Below are 27217 nucleotides of genomic sequence, written 5' to 3' on the forward strand. Positions count from 1 at the left end.
CGAAAGGGGGAAGCTCCCATTGATGTGTTCTGGAAAATCTGCACACAGCTGAGCCACTTCTTCCATCATATTCTGCTGTGAAAACCCTGTGATATCTTCAATAAGCAGAACTTCTGGGCCAAGGCAAATGTAGCTTTTTTTATTTTTAATTGTCAAGTATTTGTAAAATGAATCTGAATGCATCTGCAAAGCTGAATATATAGCATGGATTTTAAGTTGAATTATGATGAATTATATAACTTATAGTGTTTGGGTAAGGGTCACACACACTCCTTACATGCCTGCGCAGTTTTTTTTGGTTTGGGTTTTATTTGGCAAGTGCAGAAGCATCATCTTGCAGCTTAAGGCAGCCTCCCCTCCAGGTAAGAATAAACAGGTGAACTGCTGACTGAAACAGGAGTGAAATATAAAATTCAATGGCACCAACTTTTAACTTGTAGGAAATGTTATAATAATGTAATTTAAATTAAAAATAAACTAATCTAAACCTCAGAGTCAGTAAGTTTGCCTTTTCCTGCCTTGGATTGGGACATCTGCCTTGTGCCACTTTTTGGGTCTGATTGTTTTTTGACACACTGGCATCACACAGTTGGGTCACACTAGCTATTCCTTCCACAGCCATTTTCATTGCTTTATGCTGAGCAGGGAGGGCTATAAGAAATAGAATAAGTAAATTGAATGTTAGGTATTGCAAGCTGAATTTCAGAGAATGCATTTTTAAATGGCATAAGTTTAAACTCAGCATGGGTTCAGACCTCAGCAGAACCATCACAGAGCTGCATTTGCTGCCACAGGGATATGCACATTAAAAAATAAACCACCGAATTCAATCTTTCAGAAATCATTAACATCCTCACTGCTTCATGAATACACTGCATTATATCTGTAATGCTAAAAAGAATCTGCTGTGTCCTGTACAGCACATCCAGCAAAGCATCGGTTCATGTTTAAATGTGATAGCTGGAAGCTGGCCAATCCAATCACACCTACACAAACACAGCTGACAGGGACAATGGTCAGAGCAGATGAAAACCCACTGTTCATGCTTGGTGTGCACTGCCCTCCAGATGCACATTGAACAGAATGTCCGACTGCTCAGGGTATTCGCCCTCATTTATGCTGCACGCTCATGATCTGGATAACAGCAAAGTTACCTGTGTGGCTAAAAATTTCTGGAAAAAAAAAAACACTGAAAACTGGGGATTCCTGTGCAGAGGAACCTACAGTAGAATTTTAAGCAACACAAAAACGGAGAAAAATGAATGCATTGTTGTATATTACATGTATATTACAAATGTCCAATGGGGAAAATGATTCCTGCTTGTAAGGATTCTCTTTGTGGTTTCAGTTCCCCTGCAATGGGAGAAATGTTTGGCAGAGTGCTGAACCTTCCATAATTACACAGTTCTGTCCTTTTTAATCTTTGTAATTAAGAGTTGTGATATATTTCCATGTAAGTTAATTTAGTCCCTTTTAGATCAGCTTTGGAGGTAATATAAATGTTTGTGGGATGTGCCTGTGGGCTTGGAATTAAAACAGCAGAATTGACAGGGAGAAGGAACTGAATTCAACTGAATTTTGTAGAATTAACCCTAGCCCTAGAGAGGATGCTGTTGTTTTTTAAATGATGTTTAGATTTAACAGGATTCCACATATTATCATACAGACATATAACATACAGATAGCTGCTGGTATGGAGATATTATGATATGTTTCATAAGCATATTTGATAATCAGGTAGTACCAGTGTTTTACTGAGATGTTTTTCTTGATTTGCCAGTTTTAAATACATGATGAGGTGAGAGCAGAGTGTTTTATCACCATCCTTAAGAGAAATTATTGTGATTAAGGCAATGTTCGTGTGAAATAGGAAGGCATATGTGGACATGATTTTATTTACCATGTTATAGTGAGGATATAAGATGCAAGGTTGAATTCTGATGGACATGCATCCAGACCAGAGGATCTGCCGCTGAGCATGGGAGAAGGAGCATGCTTTAGTTCATTGAGAGAGAATGGAAAATCAGTGGCCTACAGTCTACAATCGGCCTACAGCAGATTGTTTTGGGAGGATGGTGTTTTTCTTCTTTTGAAGTTCTTAGTTCTTGATAGACTCTTACAGAGTGTAGGCTGTGGAAAGCCAAACCTCTCAGCTCCGTTCTTCCATTGGTCCTAAGAATACCAGAAGACTTAAAGGGGCAGATCTGTTATCTTCCATATTCCTGCGAAGTCCACCAGCATTTAGACACTTTTTTTCCACAGAGTAGTTTATAGCGTTTGGCACCAGATAAGAGTGGCACTGTATTCTAATGCTGCATCTTTCATTAATGGTTAATTGTTGCTCTCCATTGTACACTGTATTACATGCCGCGAATGAGTGAAATTGTTCCTAACATAGATTAGTCTGTGATCTCATGGTTTACCATCGCCATCTGCTTACAAAAACATGCAACTGCAGGGGGGAACACCGGAGTTCAACCAGTTAAATCAGTGCAGTGCCATTTCTGCATTACGGATCGCCTCAGAAAACACTAGGAAGAAAGCATAAAGAAAAGGGGTGGTGTCTAGGGTATAATCATTTTTAATACTAATTAATTACTGTGATATTATTTATGACTTTAAAATATCTACAATGCCATTGCATTTACAACTACAGTTCTGCATTTAACAGTTTAAAAAGGAACAAAGTAGGGCTGCATTTAGATGAATGGAGACATTGCAGTGGCTGGACACACTGCTAACCACGATGTGTGAGCGACCGGACACATTGCTAACCACGATGTGTGAGCGACCGGACACATTGCTAACCTGCTAACCACGATGTGTGAGCGACCGGACACATTGCTAACCACGATGTGTGAGTGACCGGACACATTGCTAACCACGATGTGTGAGTGACCGGACACACTGCTAACCACGATGTGTGAGTGACCGGACATCTATGTATCCTTCCTGCTTGACAAAATCAGGTGTGCTCAGCTAATCAAAAGTGCCACTGATGAGTTCAGTCAGGTAGGTAGAGCAGGGATAGATAGAAGATATGCAGGACGGTGTGCCTTCAGGAGCAGGGTTGGGAAACGCTGCTCTAGGACAGTGTTTCTCAACCCTCTCCTAAAGGACCCCCCTGCCCTGCATGTTTTAGATCTCTCCCTGCTCCAACACAGCTGATTCAAATGATCAACTCGTTATGAACTCCTGAAGCTGCTTAATAACAAACTGATCATTTGAATCAGCTGTGTTGGAGCAGGGAGAGATCTAGGGGTCCTCCAGGAGAGGGTTGAGAAGCACTGCTCTAGGAAAGCAAGCATCAATCACAGCTGCAGGACAGCCCTGAGAGGCCCATTCTGGAGACAGTGGAACTCTGGATCCAACCAAGGAGAGGGTCAAAGCCAGGATGAAGACCCCATACACTGTCTGGGACAGAGACCTGCAGGCAGGAGGACAGCAGAGAGAGCTGGTGAAAGGGGGCTTTATCGGCGCTTTACATGCATTGTTTACTGGTTTGGACATTGACTTTTCCTGTCGCCCAGAAGTAAAGTTGATAACTTCCATTAAATACAATGTTTATTCACTTCACAAGTACAGAAAAACTAGAAGGTTCCATTAAATACAATGTTTATTCACTTCACAAGTACAGAAAAACTAGGTTTGCTAGATTTTATATTTGTCCTTAGTTACCAAAGTAGGATGAAGTTGCCATATTTTCCCTTTTTACCTTCCAGTTTAAGCCACATGTAGAGCCTCCCTCATATTTCTTTTCCGAGTTTCGAGTAACTTTTACTGGAATTCCCCTCAAGAACACACAGTACAGTTCGGAAACTGGTTGGTGTTGTGAAACAAATTACATGTCCTGGCAGGTCGCTTCACTAAAATACCCATATCAATAAACAATAAATTATCCCATTGCTGGTGCCATTTCAGTGCCATATTTTGGACTGCTGTCGTATGAAGGCATTGCGAAAAGCGTGTTAGCGACAGATGAAACACATTCATTAAAGCATTACTGTACTCACTTGGGGGAAAGTATTAACAACAATTTGATATCGTTACATTTATTTGTTTCGCTTTATTGTGGACGCTGTTTTTGCGATGATCCGGGCTGGTGTACGGTACCCCACCAGCTCGGACCTGCAGGAATGACTCGCATCGTGTCCCCCCCGCATCCTGCTGAAGCACGTGAGCGCACAGCCCACGCAGTGACGTCACGCACCGCGGACACGCCATAGGCGCGCTCAGGAGGAAGCGCCTCACACGCGTGCTGCAGGTGCCCGGGGTGCCGCTGCGCTCCGACCCTCCGAGAAACAGGTGCGGTCCGACTTTCACTGATCACTTTATTCGGCTTATTCTTCCCTGAGAAATTAGATTTTGCGTAGAGAGCTAAACCTACACATAATGGACAGTATTTGGATGTATACATATTTTAATTTTAGAATATGTAGAACAAAATTAATATTCTTCATTGAAAGTGAAATTGAAACTCCACTTACCGGAGTTTATATATTAAAACCGTAATAGTAGTACATTTGATTTGACAGTATTCACGGGACTTTTGCAGTAAAGTTTCCATTCCCTTATTTTAATGAACCGTTGCCTGTTGGTTTGCGTGGATTTTCAACGGATTCGGTCACAAAACAGAGGAAAGAGATGTTGTGTCCTATTTAATACACTGTGTGTGTGTGTGTGTGTGTGTGTGTGTGTGTGTGTGTGTGTTTGGCCTCTCCAGCATGAGTCAATGGAAACAGATCCAGCAGTTAGATGTGAAGTTCTTGGAGCAGGTGGACTACTTCTATGATGACAACTTTCCCATGGAGGTCCGGCAGGTTCTGGCCGCCTGGATCGAGAGCCAGGACTGGTAGGTGGCAGATGTGTGGCTCAGTAAAATGTGAATGAATGAGGGAGAGAAATCTGAGACGCTTCCCTTCACTGGAAAAACTCGGAGCCCTGGAGCTCTGCTCTCTGTGTGTTTCACAATGTACTTGTTTCTCTGCCTAAAATGTAAATGTCATTTTGTTTGGCACAGAGGTTTATTCTCTGGGTATTGTCATGAATCCTGCAGGTTTGTTTCAGAGATGCCCTCTTAAACCTCAGAACTAATTAACCAGTGACACCTTGGCGCAGTTATTACAATGACCTAGCTGTGATAAATATTGTATTTGAAGAGATACTTTGTGCTTTAAATGCAGTCTGCATGTGGGATGGTGTGCAGTATTTCTGTGTGCGTCTGAAACGTTCCTCAGTGCTCCCACTTGTGTTCCTCAGGGATACAGCTGCTAACCACGAGTCCATGGCCACTGTCCTCTTCAGCAACCTCCTGACACAGCTGGAGAGGCAGTGCTCCCAGGAGCAGAACTTTCTGCAGAGACACAACCTCAAGAGAATCAACCAGCAGCTACAGGTAAGTCTGCTCACCTTTCCTGGCCTGCGTTTGGCCAACAGAAATGCAGACTTTATCAAAACTATGTACCCATCTTCCAGTACAGCACAGATATCCAGTACTGATAGTGGTCTGACTCTGTAAACCAACAGCTGAAGACTCCTGTTGGTATAAGGTCTACCATTCATTCAAAACATACAGCAGTCCAACCATACGTTTCAGTGATGTTTTAATGCCTCTTACACTGAGTGAGATGTTAACACTACCCTGTTCACAGCTGCCTGTTATACGGAGTGCTTTTGTGTCGGTGCGTTTCATGGACACTGCAGCTTGCTTTTTCATTTTCTCTGATGATAATGTTTTGAAAGGTGCAGCCATGTTCAGTGAATTCAGTCATTCTACATTAGTGCCATTGCATGCACTTATTATTACAAACAGTAACCGCAGCAAGCAGTTGAATGTGAGTCCGGTGTAAGGGATCTCAGCTGTGCTCAATCTCTCTGTGCAAGGACATGAAACTGGGCAGTATAGTGCTACATCAGTAGAAGAAAAGCATATGAAAGGATAAAAAGGTTAAATCTGTGGGAGTGTGTGATGAAGGCCATGGAACAAAGGAAATAGCCCGAAGGCAATCTCAGAGCTGTGTCGTGTTTGGTGATTAAAATCCACCAAATTTGCCTTTGAGAATTAAGCTTAATCTTTTTTCAGCTGGAACACACGTCAGGTATCACGCTCACCATATCTACAGACTAGAGTTCCAAGAAATTGAGCTGTACTTCCCAGCCACACATTCAGTAAAGTGCAGTGTGGGAGAAATTTCCCATCAGCTAAACTGAGTGACATCATGTGCTTCACAACTCAGCTTCAGGGTGACGGAAAAATAGTTGTTTTTTGATTAAAAATGTTTAAATCATGAGTTTAATTACATGTTTTAAACGTGCTTAAATCAGCAAGAGATCCTCTGTCTTTGGCTCCAGCTCTTTTCCTTCTGAAATAATGAAGTGAGGGCAGTATTCATGCAGCTCTCTGCCTGTGGGCTTGTCACTGCGTGTTATATTGGCTTTGCTGGAAACATACGTCAACAGAATGGAACTGTGGTTTCTCATTTCCTGTGCAGCTCTGAAGGTGCTGTGCTGAAATAGAGCAGAGGAAACCGTATATGATCAGGCAACATGAAAGCTGTTTTCACTGTTAAAATGAAAACAATCTTGTAAATGTTGACAAGTTCATGCCTTAACATGGCAGCCAAACCCTCTGATATGTCTACAGTCATGTTGAAGCCTAATGGTCAACATGTGGAATCTGTACTGATTCTGTTTAATTTAATAACTATTTGAACAGTTTGATTAGCGTTCTTTCCAGCAGCGCTGCTGTCTGAGGGCTGGCCCAGCTCAGTGGCCTGGTGGAGACATCTCCTTCACCTCTAGTTTTGCAGTCTCACTGCTCTCACTTTAACTGGATGAGTGAATCTTTTCTTCACCACATCAGTTAATGTGTGATGAGCTTTCTGGTGTTGTGTATCACCCTGGCGGAGGCTACATGCCAATAGACTAGCAATTGACATGAATGTAAATAATTATTATTGCTATCAATATAATTTTACTTTTGTGGAAGTGGTTTCTCAAGTTGCATTATAACATAGCTGGATAATAGCAACTCTAACACACCCTTAAAAATAAGGACAGATTCTGCAACATGGGTGCCAGTGTTCCCTATGCTTCAGGAGAAATATGGAGTGCAGCTCATCTTGTCTGCATTGAATTTCATTACTACAGCCCGTCCATGTGAAGCAGGACTTTCTGAAGGGCCATGTCGGCAGAGAAGGGGATTTTGTCCTGTGCCGTTTACAGCAGATTGATAGATAAGGGTCAGAGGTTGGGTATTTCAGAGCTGTGCTGTGAAAATTCTAATGGCACAGATGAGTTTGTGGCGGTGTGTGTGCAGTTTCTGTGCCAATCCAGGACCAGGTGTCTTTAAAGGGAACTATGAGGGAAAGTTCCAGAAAGACTCTGTGAGGTTCCACCCTCCCCTGGGGTCACAGAGGCGCTGCATACCAGCAGACAGCAGCAGCATGTCTCAGAGTGCAGGCACAGCAGGCAGGGTTTTCACCCTTAGAACTCTCAGTCTGAGGTGTCCTGCATATTAATAAAAACACGTTTTTCTGAAAAAAACATGGATTTTGGTTGAACATAAATGTTATTTATTCATTAAATATGCTGACTGGGCTCCGTGTTTTAGAGTACAGTTTTACAGTGCTGATCAGCATTTCTGATCAGAGTGCAGAGTGGTTTATCATGGTCTTACCCCTGATATGCTACCAGGATGATTCCAGTCCAACCTCATTCCTGAGGCTTTGCAGAGTTCATTGCCTAATGATCTGCACTGTGAGATAGAGTCAGTATCTTTCCATCTTTATATTTGTATTTTTTTCTGTATTCACCTGTAGAAAGAAGTCAATATATCCATTTGTGAAGTAATCACAACCATGGTTTTTATGCTTCATATATGCTGAAGTTCACTGGAAAATTTTAATGGAATAATGAAGACTGTAGTGGTGTGTAAGTAGCAGCTAATCTTTATAGCCCCATATGAGGGCACCATTTGGAGAGCAATGTAGTTCCATTCCAGATGATCGAGAAACATTTCCTTTAAGAGAAACACAACTTATCAGAGGAAATAGCAAACATGTAAGTCACTGTTTCATCTCTGTATCAGCAGTAGTAATCTCACAGAGCTCAGATGTGTGTCATTGAGCTCAGATACATAAATGACCTGCTCCTTCTTCCAGGCGAAATACAAAGCCAGCCCCCTGCACATGGCCAGCGTCATCTCCAACTGCCTGAGAGAGGAGAGACGGATCATTGCCACCGCCAGCGTGCAGGAGCAGGTACCCCAACAACCGATAGGCTGACCCAGACCCAGCTCTGCCTGCTGATACCACATCTTCTGTCTTCATTTACCTGCTTGATTTGAAAACTGTTACCTTCCCTTCTGCAGGGACCTCTGGAGAAGTCCATGCAGAACTCGGCTGCCTTTGAGAGGCAGAAGAACATGGACAACAGAGTGGCAGTGATCAGGAGCAGTGTGCAGGTAACGGCCATGCGGTCTGCTCAGGTGGACAGGTGCTGTCTTACAGAGGAAGGTCAGTGATGGACCCTGTGCTCTGTCTCCCACAGATGATGGATCAGGCAGTGAAATACCTAGAGGACATGCAGGATGACTTTGACTTTCGCTTCAAAACACTTCAGTCTCGAGGTAGGCAATGCTCTCGCCAGCCCTGTCTCTTAAGAATGAAGTGTATGTGCACATGTGGATTAACCTGTAATGTAACCTGTCATATCCTGCTTTATATGGGAAGCTGCTTTACATCTCATTTCTTGAAAGCCACTTGAAACAGGCTTTGTATTATAGGAACCAGGTTAATCCACCATGCATAATTTTCCCAGTTTTAACTGCAGCAGTCAGTTTGAGAAGAGTATGTCAGTGTGAGAATAGTAGATCAGTGTGTCAGTACGTGAAAAGTGTGTTAGTTTGGGAAGAGTATGTCAGTGTGGGACTAGTATGTCAGTGTGGGAAGAGTATGTTAGTGTGAGAAGACTATGTCAGTGTGAAAAGAGTATGTCAGTGTGGGAAGGGTATGTCAGTGTGGGAAGAGCATGTCAGTGTGGGAACAGCATGTCAGTGTGAAAAGGATTTTTGTCTCACTCCAGATCCAGCAGAGAGAAACACTCAGTATGTGAAACATGAAGTTGCTTCTCTTCAGGAAATGCTCAACCGACTCGACTACAAGAGGAAGGCAAGTGCTTCTGTTAATATTCTGTTAGTACTCCTGTGTGGATTTGTGAGGATTGGTGAGTCTGTGTAAGTGTGTGTGTGCCTGTGTGCGCATGTGTGTAGCTGCATACTCACACGTCAGTGGCATGCTGTGTATCCACTGCAGGAGATCCTGTCTAAGATGGCGGACGTGATTAAGGAGATCGACTCGCTGATGTCATCACAGCTGAACCCAGAGCTCATGGACTGGAAGCGGCGGCAGCAGATCGCTTGCATCGGGGGCCCCCTGCTGACCGGCCTGGAGCAGCTGCAGAACTGGTATTTCCCTTTGAGCTCCCCATCAGCACTGCAGAACTGGTATTTCCCTCTGAGCTCACCATCAGCACTGCAGAGCTGGTATTTCCCTCTGAGCTCCCCATCAGCACTGCAGAGCTGGTATCTCCCTCTGATCTCACCATCAGTTCTGCAGAGCTGGTATTTCCCTCTGAGCTCCCCATCAGCACTGCAGAACTGGTATCTCCCTCTGATCTCACCATCAGCGCTGCAGAACTGGTATCTCCCTCTGAGCTCCCCATCAGTGCTGCAGAGCTTCTGTTCGTTGATTCTGTTGGGCATTAAAACACACCTATAACTCCATATGCCTTTTGTTGCCATATCAGTATCACTGCAGCTGCAGAGAATATGAGTTGCTGCAGCACAGATACCCATAATGCCTTGGGAATGCCTCCTATCTGGCAGGTTCACACTCACAGCGCAGAGCTTGTTCCAGATGAAGAGGCAGCTGGATAAGCTGGGAGAGCTGATCCTGAAGGTGACGTACGATGGAGACCCCATCACTCAGCAAAAGCCTCAGATGGAGGAGCAGGTCAAATACCTTATTTACCACCTCATCAAAAGGTACAAGGCCAACGCTACATGCTTTACATACTGAGCTTCAGGATCCACATCAAGGTGCTCATCTAGCAGTAGTGTATTATTTTACAGTGTCATTGAGTGATGTGTCTGACTCCCAGATAAAGTTGCTTTTTATTAAAATGGAATGGAATATGACTGTCATGCATCTTATAATTTTGTAATGGGATAAATTAGAAGAAAAAAAAATGTGGGGCATTAACAAAAAATATATATAGGTTATTATTTTTTTCAATTTACCCACAAGTGGTGAGGTCATTATGAAAGGCAGTTGAATTATGGCATGTGAAGGCTTTGGTGTTGTGTGCTGATTGGCTGATTGCTTTGTGATGTTGTTGCAGCTCTTTCGTGGTGGAGAAACAGCCCTGTATGCCCACCCACCCTCAGAAGCCCCTCATTATCAAAACACAGGTGCAGTTTACCACCAAGGTCAGGTATGAGAGACACTGCCATCACTGAGGATCCTTCCCTTATGATGAATTTATTTCAGCACTGACACTGACTCTGCCCCAGACAGCGAGTCTCAGTGCTGACACTGACTCTGCCACCAGACAGCAAGTCTCAGTGCTGACACTGACTCTGCCACCAGACAGCGAGTCTCAGCGCTGACACTGACTCTGCCCCAGACAGCGAGTCTCAGCGCTGACACTGACTCTGCCCCCAGACAGCGAGTCTCAGTGCTGACACTGACTCTGCCACCAGACAGCGAGTCTCAGCGCTGACACTGACTCTGCCCCAGACAGCGAGTCTCAGCGCTGACACTGACTCTGCCCCCAGACAGTGAGTCTCAGCACTGACACTGACTCTGCCACCAGACAGCGAGTCTCAGTGCTGACACTGACTCTGCCCCAGACAGCGAGTCTCAGCGCTGACACTGACTCTGCCACCAGACAGCGAGTCTCAGCACTGACACTGACTCTGCCCCAGACAGCGAGTCTCAGCGCTGACACTGACTCTGCCACCAGACAGCGAGTCTCAGTGCTGACACTGACTCTGCTCCCAGACAGTGAGTCTCAGCACTGACACTGACTCTGTTTTACCCAGTCGAAGCATGTACAGTGAAGAAGAATAGGTCCAAAAACAGATCCTTGTGGAACACCACAAGTAATATCTGTTTTCTTTGATACAAAGTCGGCTGTACTGACAAAGATCTGTCTCCCTGTTATGTAACCATAAATGCAGTTTGGAACAGGGTCAGAGAGACAGGCCCATCTTTCTAAGCAGTGAGTTATTCTGTTACGTCTACAGTGACAAACGCAGCACTGAAGTCCAAAAGCAGAAGGGCTGATATTGCCATTGGCATTCTGTGTATCAGCGATCAGTCAAATAGCATCAACTACTTTGACCAGAGCTGTCTCAGTGCTTTGATTAGAACCCTGATTCCCTGAAGGTTCTGAAGTCAAGGCTAAGTGACCATGAATGTTGAGCATGAAATTTGAAATGGTACAATGAGAATTTCGCTTTTACTTCAATTAAGCAAAACATTTGATAACATCCAAAGCTTTGTGGCCGAGTCTGGGGATCTGGAGATTGTCAGTAGGGCTCAGAGATCTATAGCTGTGTGTCATCAGCATAAAGGTGAAAATTTATTCCATGCTGACGGATGACATTTCCAAGCAGCAGCTTATAAATAATAAAGCAAGGGCCCACGGACCAAGCCTTGTGGGACACCATACTTAACTTTAGCACTGATACTGAGTATGCCCTCCAGACAATAAGTTGCCAAACAGACACTGACTCTGTCTTCACACAGTAAATTTCAGCACTGACAAAGAGTGTTCCTCGCCATACTGTAAATGGCAGCACTGAAGCTTAGAACATCTTCCTGATAGTAAATTGCAGCACTGACACTGAGTATGCCTACATACAATGCATTGCATTGGTGGTCTTTATTTATATATACATATGTATTTATATTTTCTCAGATTGTTAGTGAAACTACCAGAAGTGGATTATCAACTGAAGGTGAAGACTACATTTGACAAGTAAGTAAATAAACTTGCACATTTTTATTTGAAAAAAGCAAGTGGGTAAAGAAATGTTGTACTTGAATATGTGCACACCGCTATGAATTTCATCTAAGACTTCTGATACTTAGCAAAAACCTTTCTCAAAAGCACAGGAAGAGTTACAGATGAAAAACGGGGCTCTGTGTCAAGCAGCCCTTTCTTCTGTTCCTCTCAGAAGCATCCTGTTTGTGTGAATTCCTTCAGCTTTGAATATATCTGCTGATCGGGAGCTTTTACTGAATCACACCTGCTGGCGACCTTTCTGCCATCAGAAATGCTCAGTCTTGAAAGATGTACATTATCGAATTGCTGGCCCTGCTTTTCATTTAAGTAATGTATATATGTGTATATATATATATATATATATATATATATATATATATATATATATATATATATATAAGGGATGTAACGGTACAGTGGGCCCAAGGTTCGGTATGTATTGCGGTTTTTGGGTCACGGTAACCGTACGGTTTCGGTATCTTTATATTTAAGAAAAAAATAAAAACACATCACCCTTTAAACAATGAACTCTTTATTTAGCCTACAGACAAATAAAACTTTCCATTCAGAAAAAATGGCAGCATGACTGACTAGTAGGGCTGCTCGATTATGGCAAAATAATAATCACAATTATTTTGGTAACTATTGAGATCGCAGGATTACTCATTGACTTTGGAAACATAATGCATTTATTGAACTTTTAACCCTTTCGCATAGTAACTTATGTTTATGCTATGTAGCGCGACTGTTACGTTACATGGTTTGTTTTCATTAGCGTTATTAAGCTTCTCATTGTTTTCGGTTAGCATTTGCTATATTTTTAACGTTAAATCGCTGTTCCCACAAAGATAAAATTAGCTAGAATTTTTCCAATTTAGTGTTCTAATCGCACTAGAGATGAAATGGTATGAAAATGTATACCGTTAAAAAATCGGAGCCCTATCACCGCCTTCCGCCATGTTTTCACTGACGCAAAACAAACCCACGTTGCATGCTGCGTCTGCGCACCTGCGTCTGGGAGACAATAAGCAAGTTTTGGAAATTATAGGAAAATGACAGGCATATCGTATTACCGCGGTTCACGTGTGCGTATTGAACCGTAGGGGGCGTACCGAACGGTTCGACAAAATACAAAAGACAAAATACCGTTGCATCCCTTATATATATATATATATATATATATATAGTATAATGTATGTGTGTGTGTGTATGTATTTATATATATATAGATTTTTTTTCTTCATATATTTACATATTTCATTTATTTACAAATTTTTGAATATCTGCTGTTTCTGTGTTTTTTCTTCAGGGACCTCCCCCCTGGTAGAGTGTGAGTATTTCATATTAAAAGATATCTGCTTGTGGTTATAATTCACTTCTTGTTTTTTTAGGTCAATTCGGAATGTGGAGTCATAAAGTAGAAGCGGTGTGTGTGGGAAGAGTGCATTCTGTAGAGTCAAATAAAAAGCCACACTCTGTTTGCTCTACATACCTGCTTCAGCAGGAGCTATGCATATAAAGGGCCGTGTGTTGCAGTAACACAGAAAGTTTTGTCTGTGTGAAACAGAGAAGTGTAGGATGTGGTCATGCTGGTAGATGTCTCCCTTTTTACACTTTCATTACCCCTAATTACAGCATGCAGATATGGATGCCTGTGTTTCTGTATGTTAAGGTAAAAGCAGAAATATGTTTGGAGATGTTGAAGATTCGTTTGACACTGATAACTGCTAAGGCATTTGTGTAAGGAGTGATCCTGGAACAATACTTTTCTACTCCTTAACACATTGTACACAGGAAATAGGTGGTGCAGCACTGAAATTGGTAAACAAAAAAGCTTTCAGACAGTGTGTTGTGAGACAGGGATGCAGTTTACACCCAGCACTGTTTAATATTTATATCAAGGAATTAGTCTCACTGTAGAACCTGCCTGTAGATGTGAAATCTGTCTGTCCTGGACCCTGACTGCAAACATGCAAAAGACCAGCATAATGACTTAACAGAAAACAGACCTCTGGAAAATGATATGTCAAGCTCAGGTTTAAATTGATAATTGCACGTTATTCTGAAAAATCATTTTAATGGCAGAAAAAAGCATTAAAAACACAAACTCAAATATCACATTTTTATTGGCAATTGAATCTATTGCCTTATATGGGAGTGAAGTGTGGGTTTCATTTGCAGAGGAAAATTTTCTAAAATGAGCTGAATAGAATCAAAGCAACAAAAACTGTGTCATTGACTTGAACTAAAAACAAAATCAAAAAGTCAACTTGAGCTTGTTTTCATTGTAGTAAAGTCATTTGAATAGAAGTGAGTAAGATATATTTTCATACAGTAAACTGTATTGACAATATTATCTGACAGTAATCTGTGTGCTCACTCTAGTTTTCAGTCAGTCCTTGTCTGTACAGTTTTCTTGGCTTTGCTCCCTTAGGAATCGACAGTTCTTCATATTGACCAACAATACCAAGGTGATGGATGTGGAGGAGTCTTCCAATGGTTGCCTCTCTGTGGAGTTTAGACATCTGGTAACCCATCTCTTCTCCTTTTTACTCTTATTAACTGATGTTAAGGAACAACATCCACACCTCATCCACAACACAGAGACCCGGGGTAGCACACAGTACTGCTACAATAGTAAAAAGAACATGATGTCTAAAAGTGATAGCACTTGGATTGTCCCATAATAATGATGTCATCTCTCCTCTGCAGCAGCTGAAGGAAAGGAAATATATAAACGGAACGAAGGGGAATGAGGTGAGAGGCCTGTTCAGCTGAGCCTTGCTTTCTACCACACGAGGCCCAGCCCCCGGAAGCTGGCTCACAGTGGATTGTGAGGAGAGGACCGTGTAAATCTCTGTCCTGTCTGTTTGATTTATTCATTTATTGTTGATTGATTGATTTCTATTTATCTATTTATTCATATTTCTATTTGTCGTCATCAGTCAAAAGTTTGGACACACTTTTTTTTTTACCATTTTCTGTATATTAGAATAATAGTAAAGGCATCAAAACAATGAAACAACAATTTTTTAAAAGAAATTCATACATAGGCATCAACTTCACAATTTATATTTATGTAAGAAACATATTCAATCATTTAAGCATAAGTCTTTAGATCAAAATGTCTTTGAATGCATGTTTCCAATTATCTTAATCAGGTGTGTCCAAACTTGTGACTGGTACTGTAAATAGACAGCAGTTAAACCACCTCATCAGTGCTGTTACACTCTGAATATTACCTTTCACCGTCTGCCTGTCCACAGCTGTCTGGTTGGGCATTTAGGCACTGCTGCTCTGTTTTAGGAAGCCAGGTGCAAATGTTAATTAGTTACACAAGGAACTTTTATTGCCCTGAACTTCAAAATTCCCTCATGATGTTTTCTTAAAATGTACACACATTGACTGCAGTACAAGATGCACATAATTTCTGTGTTCTGCTCTATGTTCTGATTTTGTTTGTGGTTGATGTTGTACGAGAGAATGAAGGTGAATTTCTGTTCTTCTCAGGGTCCCCTCACCGTGACAGAGGAGCTCCACTCCCTTGGTTTTGAGGCACAGTTCTGTATGCAGGGTCTGAACATTGACCTGGAGGTCAGTCACACTACAGTTCCAGATCATTACAATCACTATTACCTTCTTCCTTACATATTTCACAAAATCTTCTCACTAAATCGGGCAGTATGTGTTTAACAAATCTGTATGTGCTCTGCCTGTCACAGACCTGCTCCCTGCCTCTGGTGGTCATCTCCAATGTGAGCCAGCTTCCAGGAGGCTGGGCATCAGTCATGTGGTATAACCTGCTGACCGATGAGCCCAGGGTAAGGGCTTACCTTTCTGGAGTTTTCACTGAAGTTTCCAAATTGCTGCTCTTTTCTACTGGGTAAATGGTTGGCATTCTCAGCAGTCATTTTTGTCATTAATAGATTCTCTGGGTCTGGAATATTAGTACCAAACACCATGCAAAACAATATCCAGAGGCTTTTCATGAGAATTTGTATAATCCGCAACTGTATGCTGGAACACAAGTGAAAATTTGATGGTCTTTAATCTGATCCAGCATGCTGCAAAATGTCATAGGCTTCATATTATTTCTAAGCGATGAAGTTAGATGAGCAAATTGTAGTTGAATTTTGGTTGTATTGAAATACATTCATAGAATTTGTTGCATAATTTAACACGAGCCATTAGAGATCTAGCATTTTTATATTGTAGAAATCAAAATTCTGGCCCCACATTTTTGTAGAAATATGTTTTTAGTCCTCTTCTATTTCTGGTCTCTATTATAGGAGTCTTCTACCTGCATCTTTTTGTTCCTTTTCGTAACTCTGCGTAACCCGATCTCTTTTCCCGCTCTGATCTCCTCCCTGTCTCTCGCGCTGCTCCCTGGTGCAGAACCTGGCCTTCTTCAGCAGCCCGCCGCGGGCCGGCTGGAGCCAGCTGTCTGAGGTGCTCAGCTGGCAGTTCTCCACCTTCGCTGGGCGCGGTCTCACCAAGGAGCAACTGAGCATGCTCGGGGACAAACTGCTGGGTGAGCAGGCTCCCCCAAAACACAAGCAAATGTTTTACAGGATTTAACATAAAGATGTGAAAGTGTGAGCAAATACTAAATAAACAACAGAAGGCAGAGTGCTAAGAATCCCATCTACTGATATTCCATAGGTGTCACTGCAGTCTTTTTCAGCGTTATTGAAATGCAGAGCTTTGTAATAACATGGTGGCATTGCATGCGTCCTTTCCCTCAGGTCAGCAGGCCTCCCACAGCGACTGCCAAGTTTCTTGGTCAAAGTTTTGCAAGGTAGTGTAAGAAGCTGAAGCAGTGCACATCTCCAACTGACAATATTTCCTTCACTCAAACTGAAACTCCAGGATACTCATATTTGCCTCACTGCAAAGGTTAAAAAACTGGACACTTTCAAGTCAGCACAATGTTCTGCCTCCATCAAAAGCACAAGTTTCTTTTGAAAGCACCACTTTTTTTCTTTTGACTTTTGCAGATGTGGGAGGCTGGGGATTCTAGTTTATTTGTCATACAAAATGCCATGGTGACAGTGCAGCCTCCACTCCCACACACTCAAGTTCCTGTCGCATTTCAGGAACTATAAGGCAAATCAGCAATTCATCCAGTAACAGTGGACCTCTGTTTCCACTGTGTTAATGTCACAGTCTTAGAAGCATCACAAAGATGTTGTTATAGCTGCTCTGACAGCATCTCTTTCCCAGGAGAACATCCCCGGGAAGCAGTTCAGCTTCTGGATGTGGCTCGACTCCATCCTGGAGCTCATCAAGAAGCACCTGCTGCCCATCTGGATTGACGGGTGAGGAACTGCATGTTCTCCATGCGCTTACTGCTGCCCCCGCTGCATCCCCCTGCATCCTGCTGCATCCCTCTGCATCCTGCTGCATCCCCCTGCATCCTGCTGCATCCCTCTGCATCCTGCTGCATCCCCCTGCATCCTGCTGCATCCCCCTGCATCCTGCTGCATCCCTCTGCATCCTGCTGCATCCCTCTGCATCCTGCTGCATCTCTCTGCATCCTGCTGCATCCCTCTGCATCCTGCTGCATCCCCCTGCATCCTGCTGCATCCCCCTGCATCCTGCTGCATCCCTCTGCATCCTGCTGCATCCCCCTGCATCTCTCTGCATCCCCCTGCATCCTGCTGCATCTCTCTGCATCCTGCTGCATCCCCCTGCATCCTGCTGCATCCCCCTGCATCTCTCTGCATCCCCCTGCATCCTGCTGCATCCCTCTGCATCCTGCTGCATCTCTCTGCATCCTGCTGCTTCCCCCTGCAACCTGCTGCATCCCCCTGCTTCCTGCTGCATCCCCCTGCATCCCTCTGCATCCTGCTGCATCCCCCTGCATCCTGCTGCATCCCTCTGCATCCTGCTGCATCCCTCTGCATCCTGCTGCATCCCCCTGCATCTCTCTGCATCCCCCTGCATCCTGCTGCATCCCCCTGCATCCTGCTGCATCCCTCTGCATCCTGCTGCATCCCCCTGCATCCTGCTGCATCCCTCTGCATCCTGCTGCATCCCCCTGCATCTCTCTGCATCCTGCTGCTTCCCCCTGCAACCTGCTGCATCCCCCTGCATCCCTCTGCATCCTGCTGCATCCCCCTGCATCCCCCTGCATCTCTCTGCATCCTGCTGCTTCCCCCTGCAACCTGCTGCATCCCCCTGCTTCCTGCTGCATCCCCCTGCATCCCTCTGCATCCCCCTGCATCCCTCTGCATCCTGCTGCATCCCCCTGCATCCCCCTGCATCCCTCTGCATCCCCCTGCATCCCCCTGCATCCCTCTGCATCCTGCTGCATCCCCCTGCATCCCTCTGCATCCCCCCTGCATCCCCCCTGCATCCCCCTGCATCCCCCTGCATCCCCCTGCATCCTGCTGCATCCTGCTGCACAGGGATTCCTGCAGAAAGGCATCATTAACAACAGTGGAATAGGTGATATTTTCTGTTCTATAATCTATCTGAACCAGCCTGTCAATACTGGCAGAAATGCATGTTTATGTTTGTATTCATTCATTTGTCAGACTTTGTTTTGACACAAAGTTGACAGAACAATACAAAAGACGTTGATTTTTGGAGTCCCACATGGCATTGCTGGAAATGTTACGTCAATATTCGTTAGATCGGTGTGCTGAGACAGCGTGATGTAACAGCATTACACATGAAGAGAGCAGTAAGATGAGCCAGGTTAAAGCTGTCGTCAAACAGCCTCAGATGGATGAAAGGTGTCTGCTGTGGGCTGCCTGCATCTGTGCAATAAAATTGAGAAGTCCAAAGTTAGAGCTACTGTTTAAGCCAAACCTCCAAACCAAGCTGAGGATTTTCTGCTGTTGATGGATCACTGCTTTGACTGGGGTCCCTGCTGGAGCTGCAGGTACATCATGGGGTTTGTGAGTAAGGAGACAGAGAGAGCCCTGCTGAAGGAGAAGGAGCCGGGAACATTCCTGCTCCGCTTCAGTGAGAGTCACCTGGGAGGAATCACCTTCACCTGGGTGGAGCAGGCCGAGAACGGTAAGCTCAGTCTGTTCCCCCTCAATAACACCAAGTATTATTATATTCTATGTAATTATATATGATACAGTTATAATATAATTATCTTACCAATGGCTGATGAAATCATGACAAAGTGAAAGAGGTGTGCGCATAGATATAGGGAAGTCCCACCACTGGTGTGCTCTGCAATGGCCAACACCCCAGCAGAAGGAGGAGGGCAGCTGCGTGCAGGGGACAGCCGAGGTGCGTCTGACTGTGTCACAGCGCAGGGGACAGCCGAGGTGCGTCTGACTGTGTCACAGCTGCGTGCAGGGGACAGCCGAGGTGCGTCTGACTGTGTCACAGCTCAGGGGACAGCCGAGGTGCGTCTGACTGTGTCACAGCGCAGGGGACAGCCGAGGTGCGTCTGACTGTGTCACAGCGCAGGGGACAGCCGAGGTGCGTCTGACTGTGTCACAGCGCAGGGGACAGCCGAGGTGCGTCTGACTGTGTCACAGCGCAGGGGACAGCCGAGGTGCGTCTGACTGTGTCACAGCGCAGGGGACAGCCGAGGTGCGTCTGACTGTGTCACAGCTCAGGGGACAGCCGAGGTGCGTCTGACTGTGTCACAGCTCAGGGGACAGCCGAGGTGTGTCTGACTGTGTCACAGCGCAGGGAACAGCTGAGGTGTATCTGACTGTGTCACAGCTGCGTGCAGGGGACAGCCGAGGTGCGTCTGACTGTGTCACAGTGCAGGGAACAGCCGAGGTGCGTCTGACTGTGTCACAGCTGCATGCAGGGAACAGCCGAGGTGTGTCTGACTGTGTCACAGCGCAGGGAACAGCCGAGGTGCGTCTGACTGTGTCACAGCGCAGGGGACAGCCGAGGTGCGTCTGACTGTGTCACAGCTGCGTGCAGGGGACAGCCGAGGTGCGTCTGACTGTGTCACAGCGCAGGGAACAGCCGAGGTGCGTCTGACTGTGTCACAGCTGCGTGCAGGGGACAGCTGAGGTGTGTCTGACTGTGTCACAGCGCAGGGAACAGCCGAGGTGCGTCTGACTGTGTCACAGCTGCGTGCAGGGGACAGCCGAGGTGCGTCTGACTGTGTCACAGCGCAGGGAACAGCCGAGGTGTATCTGACTGTGTCACGGCGCAGGGGACAGCCGAGGTGCGTCTGACTGTGTCACAGCGCAGGGAACAGCTGAGGTGTGTCTGACTGTGTCACAGCGCAGGGAACAGCTGAGGTGTGTCTGACTGTGTCACAGCGCAGGGAACAGCTGAGGTGTGTCTGACTGTGTCACAGCTGCTTGCAGGGAACAGCTGAGGTGTGTCTGACTGTGTCACAGCTGCGTGCAGGGAACAGCTGAGGTGTGTCTGACTGTGTCACAGTGCAGGGAACAGCTGAGGTGTGTCTGACTGTGTCACAGCGCAGGGAACAGCTGAGGTGTGTCTGACTGTGTCACAGCTGCGTGCAGGGAACAGCTGAGGTGTGTCTGACTGTGTCACAGCGCAGGGAACAGCTGAGGTGTATCTGACTGTGTCACAGCGCAGGGAACAGCTGAGGTGTATCTGACTGTGTCTACATTTCACATGCTAAAGCAAGACTGGGAAAAAAGCCCTCAAACACAAGCAGGAACTGAGGCTGCAGTACAGGCCTGGCAGAGCATCGTCGGGGGGGATACCCTGCCTGTGCTGATGTCTGTGCGTCACAGGCTTCAGGCAGTCATTGCATGCAAAACATGTGCAGCCAAGGGCTAAACACGATCACTTTATAAAACAATTTTTATCTGTCCAGATACTTGTGGTACCCTAAAATGGGGGGCTGTGTACAAAATGTGTTTAACTTCTGAACGGTTCTTACATTTCACATCCTCAAATTAAAGCTGCATTAAAGCTACATTCTGCACTTCAGTCCCATCACTGCATTTTAAAGTGCTGGAGTGCAGAGCCAGAACTACGAAGGTGTCACTGGGTAGATACCTGTGGAGTTCGCTGTACCCTGAGTATTAGTTTAGAACTGGAGGATTGAACGCTCCACAGGTTTTACAGGTAACACGAGCAGTCCTGCTACCCCTGTGCCAGCATGATGTTACTAACATGCCAGTTACATTACAGAAAACACCCATCAATACCAAACAATCACTGATGTATTCAGACCTGACTGTATATCTGTCCTGTATTCAGACCTGACTGTTCATCTGTCCTGTGTAGCATGCTGACTGAGTGTTTCTGTAGGGGAACCGAAGTTCAATTCAGTGGAGCCGTACACCAAAAACCGCCTCAGCGCGCTGCCTTTCGCTGATATTATCCGTGACTACAAGGTGATCGCTGACGGGATAGTGCCAGAGAATCCACTGAAGTTCCTCTATCCAGACATCCCGAAAGACGAAGCTTTTGGGAAACATTACAACAGTCAGCAGAGCAAAGGTAAGGTGTCTGTCTCTCTGTTTAGAATGATGGTGCTTTTTTTCAAGCACAGGTTTGCTTATCATATATAATTGATATACATATATATATCATTTCTTAAACACAGCTGTACAGTATACATATAAAAACAATCCTTTGGCTTCCCTCTCTACAGCGTTTCCCTACATCCCCTCTGTCTTGATTCCGATCTCTACTTTGTAAGTATACACCATCACCGCTACGATTCATTGTTACTAATGTACTGTAATGTACTGTAATGTACTGTAATGGACTGTACTGTGTGGATAGCACTTGGTTTCCTGAGCGCTTTAGTGTCTGCCATGTCATTGCAGCCCCATCGCCACCCCGCCCCCCTCCTCATCCCCAGAGCCCCCCATGACTCCTGGGATGTTCGACATGCTCAACCAGCACCTGAGCCCTTTTGAGATCGAGACAGCCGTGAGTTCCCCGCCAGTGATCCGTGCAGAGGCCTGCTCACAGGGGCAGGAGCTGATTACCTTGTGCCTGAAAGACGGGCAGTAAGCCCACTTTAACCAGCTTTCAGAGAGATGTCACTCTATGTGATGAGACTCTGTACTGTACAGTCCTACAGGTAAGAGAATATTCTAACAATACAAAGTTTAACATTGTTTTTTTTTCTTGCGTTACAGATGAGTTCACCATACTCGGAATAGAAAGCTCAGCTATTCACTACATGTGATATGAGCCAGCAAGTCAGACCACACGCCCGATTTTGGCTTTGTATGAATACAGACCATCGCTAAAGACACCCCTATTTTGGTGGGATGTCTGATAAAATACAATTACATGCTGTAAAAATAATGTAGGTTTGTTGTCAGATCTATGTGTGAGTTGGATATTCATATTCTAATTCAAATTATTCTTATTTTTGTTTCCATAAGTTTATCAGCCGTTTTTGCTCCTTGTAGACCAGTGACAAACATATTAACCTTTAAATGGTTTATGGTTTTAGGGTTAAGACTACTTGATTAATGTTTATGTATTTTTAGAATTGTAGAATATATTTTTCAGGGTAATAGGAGGGAAAGACGCAACGCAAAGAGCGACCAAAATACAGCCTTATGTGTGAGGCCAGGATATTCCAAAAACACCTGCTTTCAGAATGGAGCTCAAAAGCTTCTGGTTTCACTGAAACTGATAATTACCTTTAGTCAAAAGGATATATTCAATACAAGACAATGTTAATATTTTCAGTGTAAAGTAACAGTAAGATCCAGGCATCAGTTTATATAATACACCCTATATAATATAATACACCCTCCAGACATATCAATGATTGTCATGCCTTTTCTGATAAGATTTGCTAAGAGAGTCATTATGCATATTTGATATTACATTTTTTGTTATTGGATTTTTAAACATTTATTTTTTTGTTATGGGTTTGTATGTGTTCTTATGTTGCTGTTGGCAAAGGTGAAGTCCATGAACTCATACCAGAGAGGTAACTTTAAAAAATATCTGGTCTTAATGCTTTCATCCTCATTCCGGTGTCTTCCACATGCATGTGTGGTAGTTACCACTGTCTGCACGGTCCTCACTCAGGGAGAAACAGCTGCATTCAGTCATAATAGCTCTGTCTTCTATAAAGCATTTACCTCTCCTTTCACAAACCACTAATAGTTGCTCTGTATTGCAATGTAAATGTGTCTTTTGTTTTTAATGTTGTCTTCTCCACAAAGACAGTCTGTCTCAAGTTTTTTTCTTTTACAAAATACGAATGCTGTTTTTAATTAATGACATAAAATCACTCTATACCGGCTGTTAGTGAAGAAGTGCAGTGATGACACAATAGTCATGCTTTTGCCATCTGAGCTCTGCACACAGTTTTATACACATGTATTGGACACTTTTTGTGCAGTTACAATTGTACTCTACTCTTCTCTGTACTAGTTATATGTTCACTTCTTCCTCTACCTTTTCTTGTTGCTCTCTGTCTTTCTGGGCATATGTTTTTCAGGGTGGGATACTGTAAGCAAACTAATAAAATATTTTCAGTGTCAGTCCTGATGTGGTTTGTCTAGTCATTAATGGAGTGCAAGGACTGAAGTATCTGTTATTTGATTGAACAGAAAGTTTGATGATGCTGCATCTTCAAAATTTCAGCTGACTTTCTCACTGCATGACCCTTCGTAGGTGACAAATATTAGGCTGCGATTTTATGAAATTGTTTTTTTTTTCATGTGCATGTTTTCAGGAATAATGTGATATGTTCATAAATGAAGGTTAATATTGTACATATATGTATTCCAAACCAAAAACTGTTTTCAGCCATTTTATAAAAGCCAAAAAACTCAGAGGAATTTCACACAGGCAGCTATGCACTGATTCTCTCCAGCACAGTTACAGACGGACCTGTGGCATATTGTCTTTAAGGCTGGTCATATGACTCACTGCGTCATGCCGTTACCTTTGAACTTGCTGCTGACAGAGCCAGACAGTCAGTGATGAATTAAAGTGAAGTTGTGCACTCAGCCTGTACTAGTATGGTAACCTGCTGTGCCATGTGCTCAGTCCAAATACTTAAGTATAACAATATCTGCCGTGGTGCTGTAGATGTGTCGGTCTGCTGTCCTTCAGCGTCCGGATGGCCATAATGCACCACAGCAGCCACCGTGTAAAAACATTGTTGGCAACTACACAAAGTATTTTTCCTTTTAAAAACAAAAATATTTGATCCCTACTGGCATAACCTGTACCATTCTATGCAGAAGCAGTGAAAAGGCTGAACTCCAGAGATGCCTTGCTTTCAGTGGAGTATCAGCTCAGCTTTCATAATTAAAATGAGTTTCTTGCAGCTGCAATGAGGACTGATAGCTCTGTAAGCCCCAGCAAGCCAGGGGCAGAAAGGTGTGCTTTTCCTGGGCAATTTACATGTTTTCACAGCACTCCGCCATTTAAAGAGATACACAGGAGCGTAAATCAAGCCTGAATCACCAAAACTGAAAACGTGTAAGTGATCAGCAGCCTTTAGTCTGAATACACTGAATACTGTAATACAATTTCTACTAACATTACATTACATTAATTTAGCAGACACTCTTATCCAGAGTGACTTCCAGCACAAAAGAACAGAAATGTATCCATTCAAGTTAAGTAAGAAACAGTGTCAAACCAGGCTAACACTCCCAGACCAGTGAGTGTGACACAACACCATTCAGACACTTCACTCTTTACTTCCGAAAGCCTTTGAAATATTGAAATGTGTGTAAAGCCACTTTACACCTAACTTGCTATATACCTGGCTAACTATTTTTTTTACTACATGAAGGAAATTGACTAATGCAAACTCCTTTAACCTTATCTCTCTATCTGAATATACACCTCAATAATATCCTCTGTTTCTTTGAAAGGACTCCATCTGTGGTCCTGGTAGGCCTCTGGTGAGGTACTTCCTATGGCTTGTTCCTCCCTTTTTTGACTTCAGCTCTGTATGAGGCTTGAAGTCAGAGGAGTTAAAGTGCTTGAAATAGTATTGCTACTGTGCTGGACTACCATAATACATGTCACAACATGATGTGAAGGAGAACCATAGAATACCTTTTGTCAACCATGGGGACATGCATATTTGTCTTTGTTCTCCCTTTGTCCCATTCTTTCTGCAAACAACAGTGATGGGTGAGTTGAAAAGCATCCACACTGTCCCCCATTGTGAATGCTGTCCACACTGTCCCCCACTGTGAATGCTGTCCACACTGTCCCTCACTGTGAATGCTGTCCACACTGTCCCCCATTGTGAATGCTGTCCACACTGTCCCCCACTGTGAATGCTGTCCACACTGTCCCCCACTGTGAATGCTGTCCACACTGTCCCTCACTGTGAATGCTGTCCACACTGTCCCTCACTGTGAATGCTGTCCACACTGTCCCCCACTGTGAATGCTGTCCACACTGTAAATGCTGTTCACACTGTCCCTCACTATGAATGCTGTCCACACTGTCCCTCACTGTGAATGCTGTCCACACTGTAAATGCTGTCCACACTGTCCCTCACCGTGAATGCTGTCCACACTGTCCCTCACTGTGAATGCTGTCCACACTGTCCCTCACTGTGAATGCTGTGCCCACTGTGAATGCTGTCCACACTGTCCCTCACTGTAAATGCTGTCCACACTGTCCCTCACTGTGAATGCTGTCCACACTGTGACTGTGGTCGACACTGTGATTGTGGTCCGCACTGTGAATGCTGTCCATACTGTGAATGCTGTCCACACTGTGACTGTGGTCGACACTGTGATTGTGGTCCGCACTGTGAATGCTGTCCATACTGTGAATGCTGTCCACACTGTGACTGTGGTCGACACTGTGATTGTGGTCCACAGTGTGAATGCTGTCCACACTAACGTCAGTCTAAGCCTCAGCTCTGTCTTGGGGTGAGTCCCACCACCCTGTCCTGTTTTATTTCAGTGCAACAGCACAGCCCATCATGGTTTCTTCCTCACTTCTTTTACAGGGAAACAGGAAACCTTTAGATGTCTCTACATTCTGTATAATTCCAGAATCTTCAATAGAACTTCCAATAAGATGAATTTTGGTATGGAATTGTTTGTTCAGATTTTGCTTTAAAGATTATTTAAAGGGGGATCATTATGATCCTTGTGAGTGGAATAAATAATTATTTCTGAACAATCTGAATTTGCTCTGTGAAATACAATAGTATATCATATTTCTGTCTTATAGAGCATGCTTTTCTGCATTCATGGGGGAACTGTATATTTTGTTAGAATTGTTAGAATTTTGCATTTTTTATTTGAATTTTTGTTTTTAATATATGGACAAAGAAAAACAATTCCCCATATTCCCCTTAAATGAGCAGGAAAACTGAATGTAATAGCTAATTGTTGCAGAAATTGATCTTTTGATACAGTGCTTTTAATTTTTTTATTCAAATTTAAGTAGATGATTCATATTTTTGTGCACTTTTTCCCACGTGTTTTCTGTGTAGTTCTCAGGTGTATTATACAAACATTTTAATCAATTTAGTGCTCTTAAACATCCACGGGAACTTTTCTTTCTTAAGGACACTTACGGGAATAGGTATAAATCAAGACAATTTTATGTTTTTAATTTTATAGCTCCTTGACATTGGTCGACGCATTTCTTCATTAAATTAACTCTGCAAACCTATTTTTGTGATATTAAAATGCTGCAGGATAATCCTCCCTCGGGGAGTAACGCAAGGGTGGAAGGGTTGCCAGGTTTGAGTTTCGATTCTCTGTTTCCTCCCAGCTCAGCGACCGCCGGGCTTGTTTCGCTTTCCCGGAAACCTCGTGGTTTCAGCTGCGCTGTTCCGCCAGCTGCCACTACCCCCGCCGGGTGAGGCGGCTAAATGCGGAAAACCAGCGATAAAAATCTGTAGCATGCGCTCACTTCAAATAACAGTCACATGACGACATTCATCGGGTGAAGTACTCGAATGCAGATAACGAGTGTTTGCTTTTTTGGTGTTATGTTCATCTGTTTCCCTGAAATATATTTTCATACTCTACAGCACACTTGGTCCACGTATCTTAGTTATTGGCCATATTGAAAATCTTTGCACGCAATTCAGAGCCGGGTGAGCAGCCTCCTGTTTATGAATCTTTGGACTTTGAATCAAAATATCTAGACCAGTTCTATGTGTCTATAAAAATGTATGTAAATTACGGTGACTCTAATTTATCTTATTGTCATTATTCTGTTATCGTCTTGATCATGTGTCAGTCAAACGTAA

General features: G+C 44.0%; 1 protein-coding gene across 1 annotated transcript; it reads left to right on the forward strand.

Moving 5' to 3' along the window:
* Positions 1-4239: 4239 nt before the first annotated feature.
* LOC118786245 (signal transducer and activator of transcription 4-like) lies at positions 4240-22766 on the forward strand. The gene is made up of 24 exons (XM_036541354.1): positions 4240-4305; positions 4724-4852; positions 5260-5395; positions 8163-8261; positions 8372-8464; positions 8551-8629; positions 9085-9170; positions 9315-9466; positions 9887-10045; positions 10402-10494; positions 11986-12045; positions 13382-13402; positions 14507-14600; positions 14785-14829; positions 15583-15666; positions 15795-15893; positions 16468-16603; positions 16818-16870; positions 17296-17390; positions 18962-19098; positions 21295-21486; positions 21641-21683; positions 21819-21924; positions 22137-22766. The coding sequence occupies exons 2-24, from the start codon at positions 4725-4727 to the stop codon at positions 22158-22160; spliced, it is 2214 nt and encodes a 737-aa protein (XP_036397247.1). The 5' UTR covers positions 4240-4305; position 4724; the 3' UTR covers positions 22161-22766.
* Positions 22767-27217: the final 4451 nt, after the last annotated feature.

The sequence above is a fragment of the Megalops cyprinoides genome, chromosome 11 (assembly GCF_013368585.1).
Source record: "Megalops cyprinoides isolate fMegCyp1 chromosome 11, fMegCyp1.pri, whole genome shotgun sequence".
NCBI lineage: Eukaryota > Metazoa > Chordata > Actinopteri > Elopiformes > Megalopidae > Megalops > Megalops cyprinoides.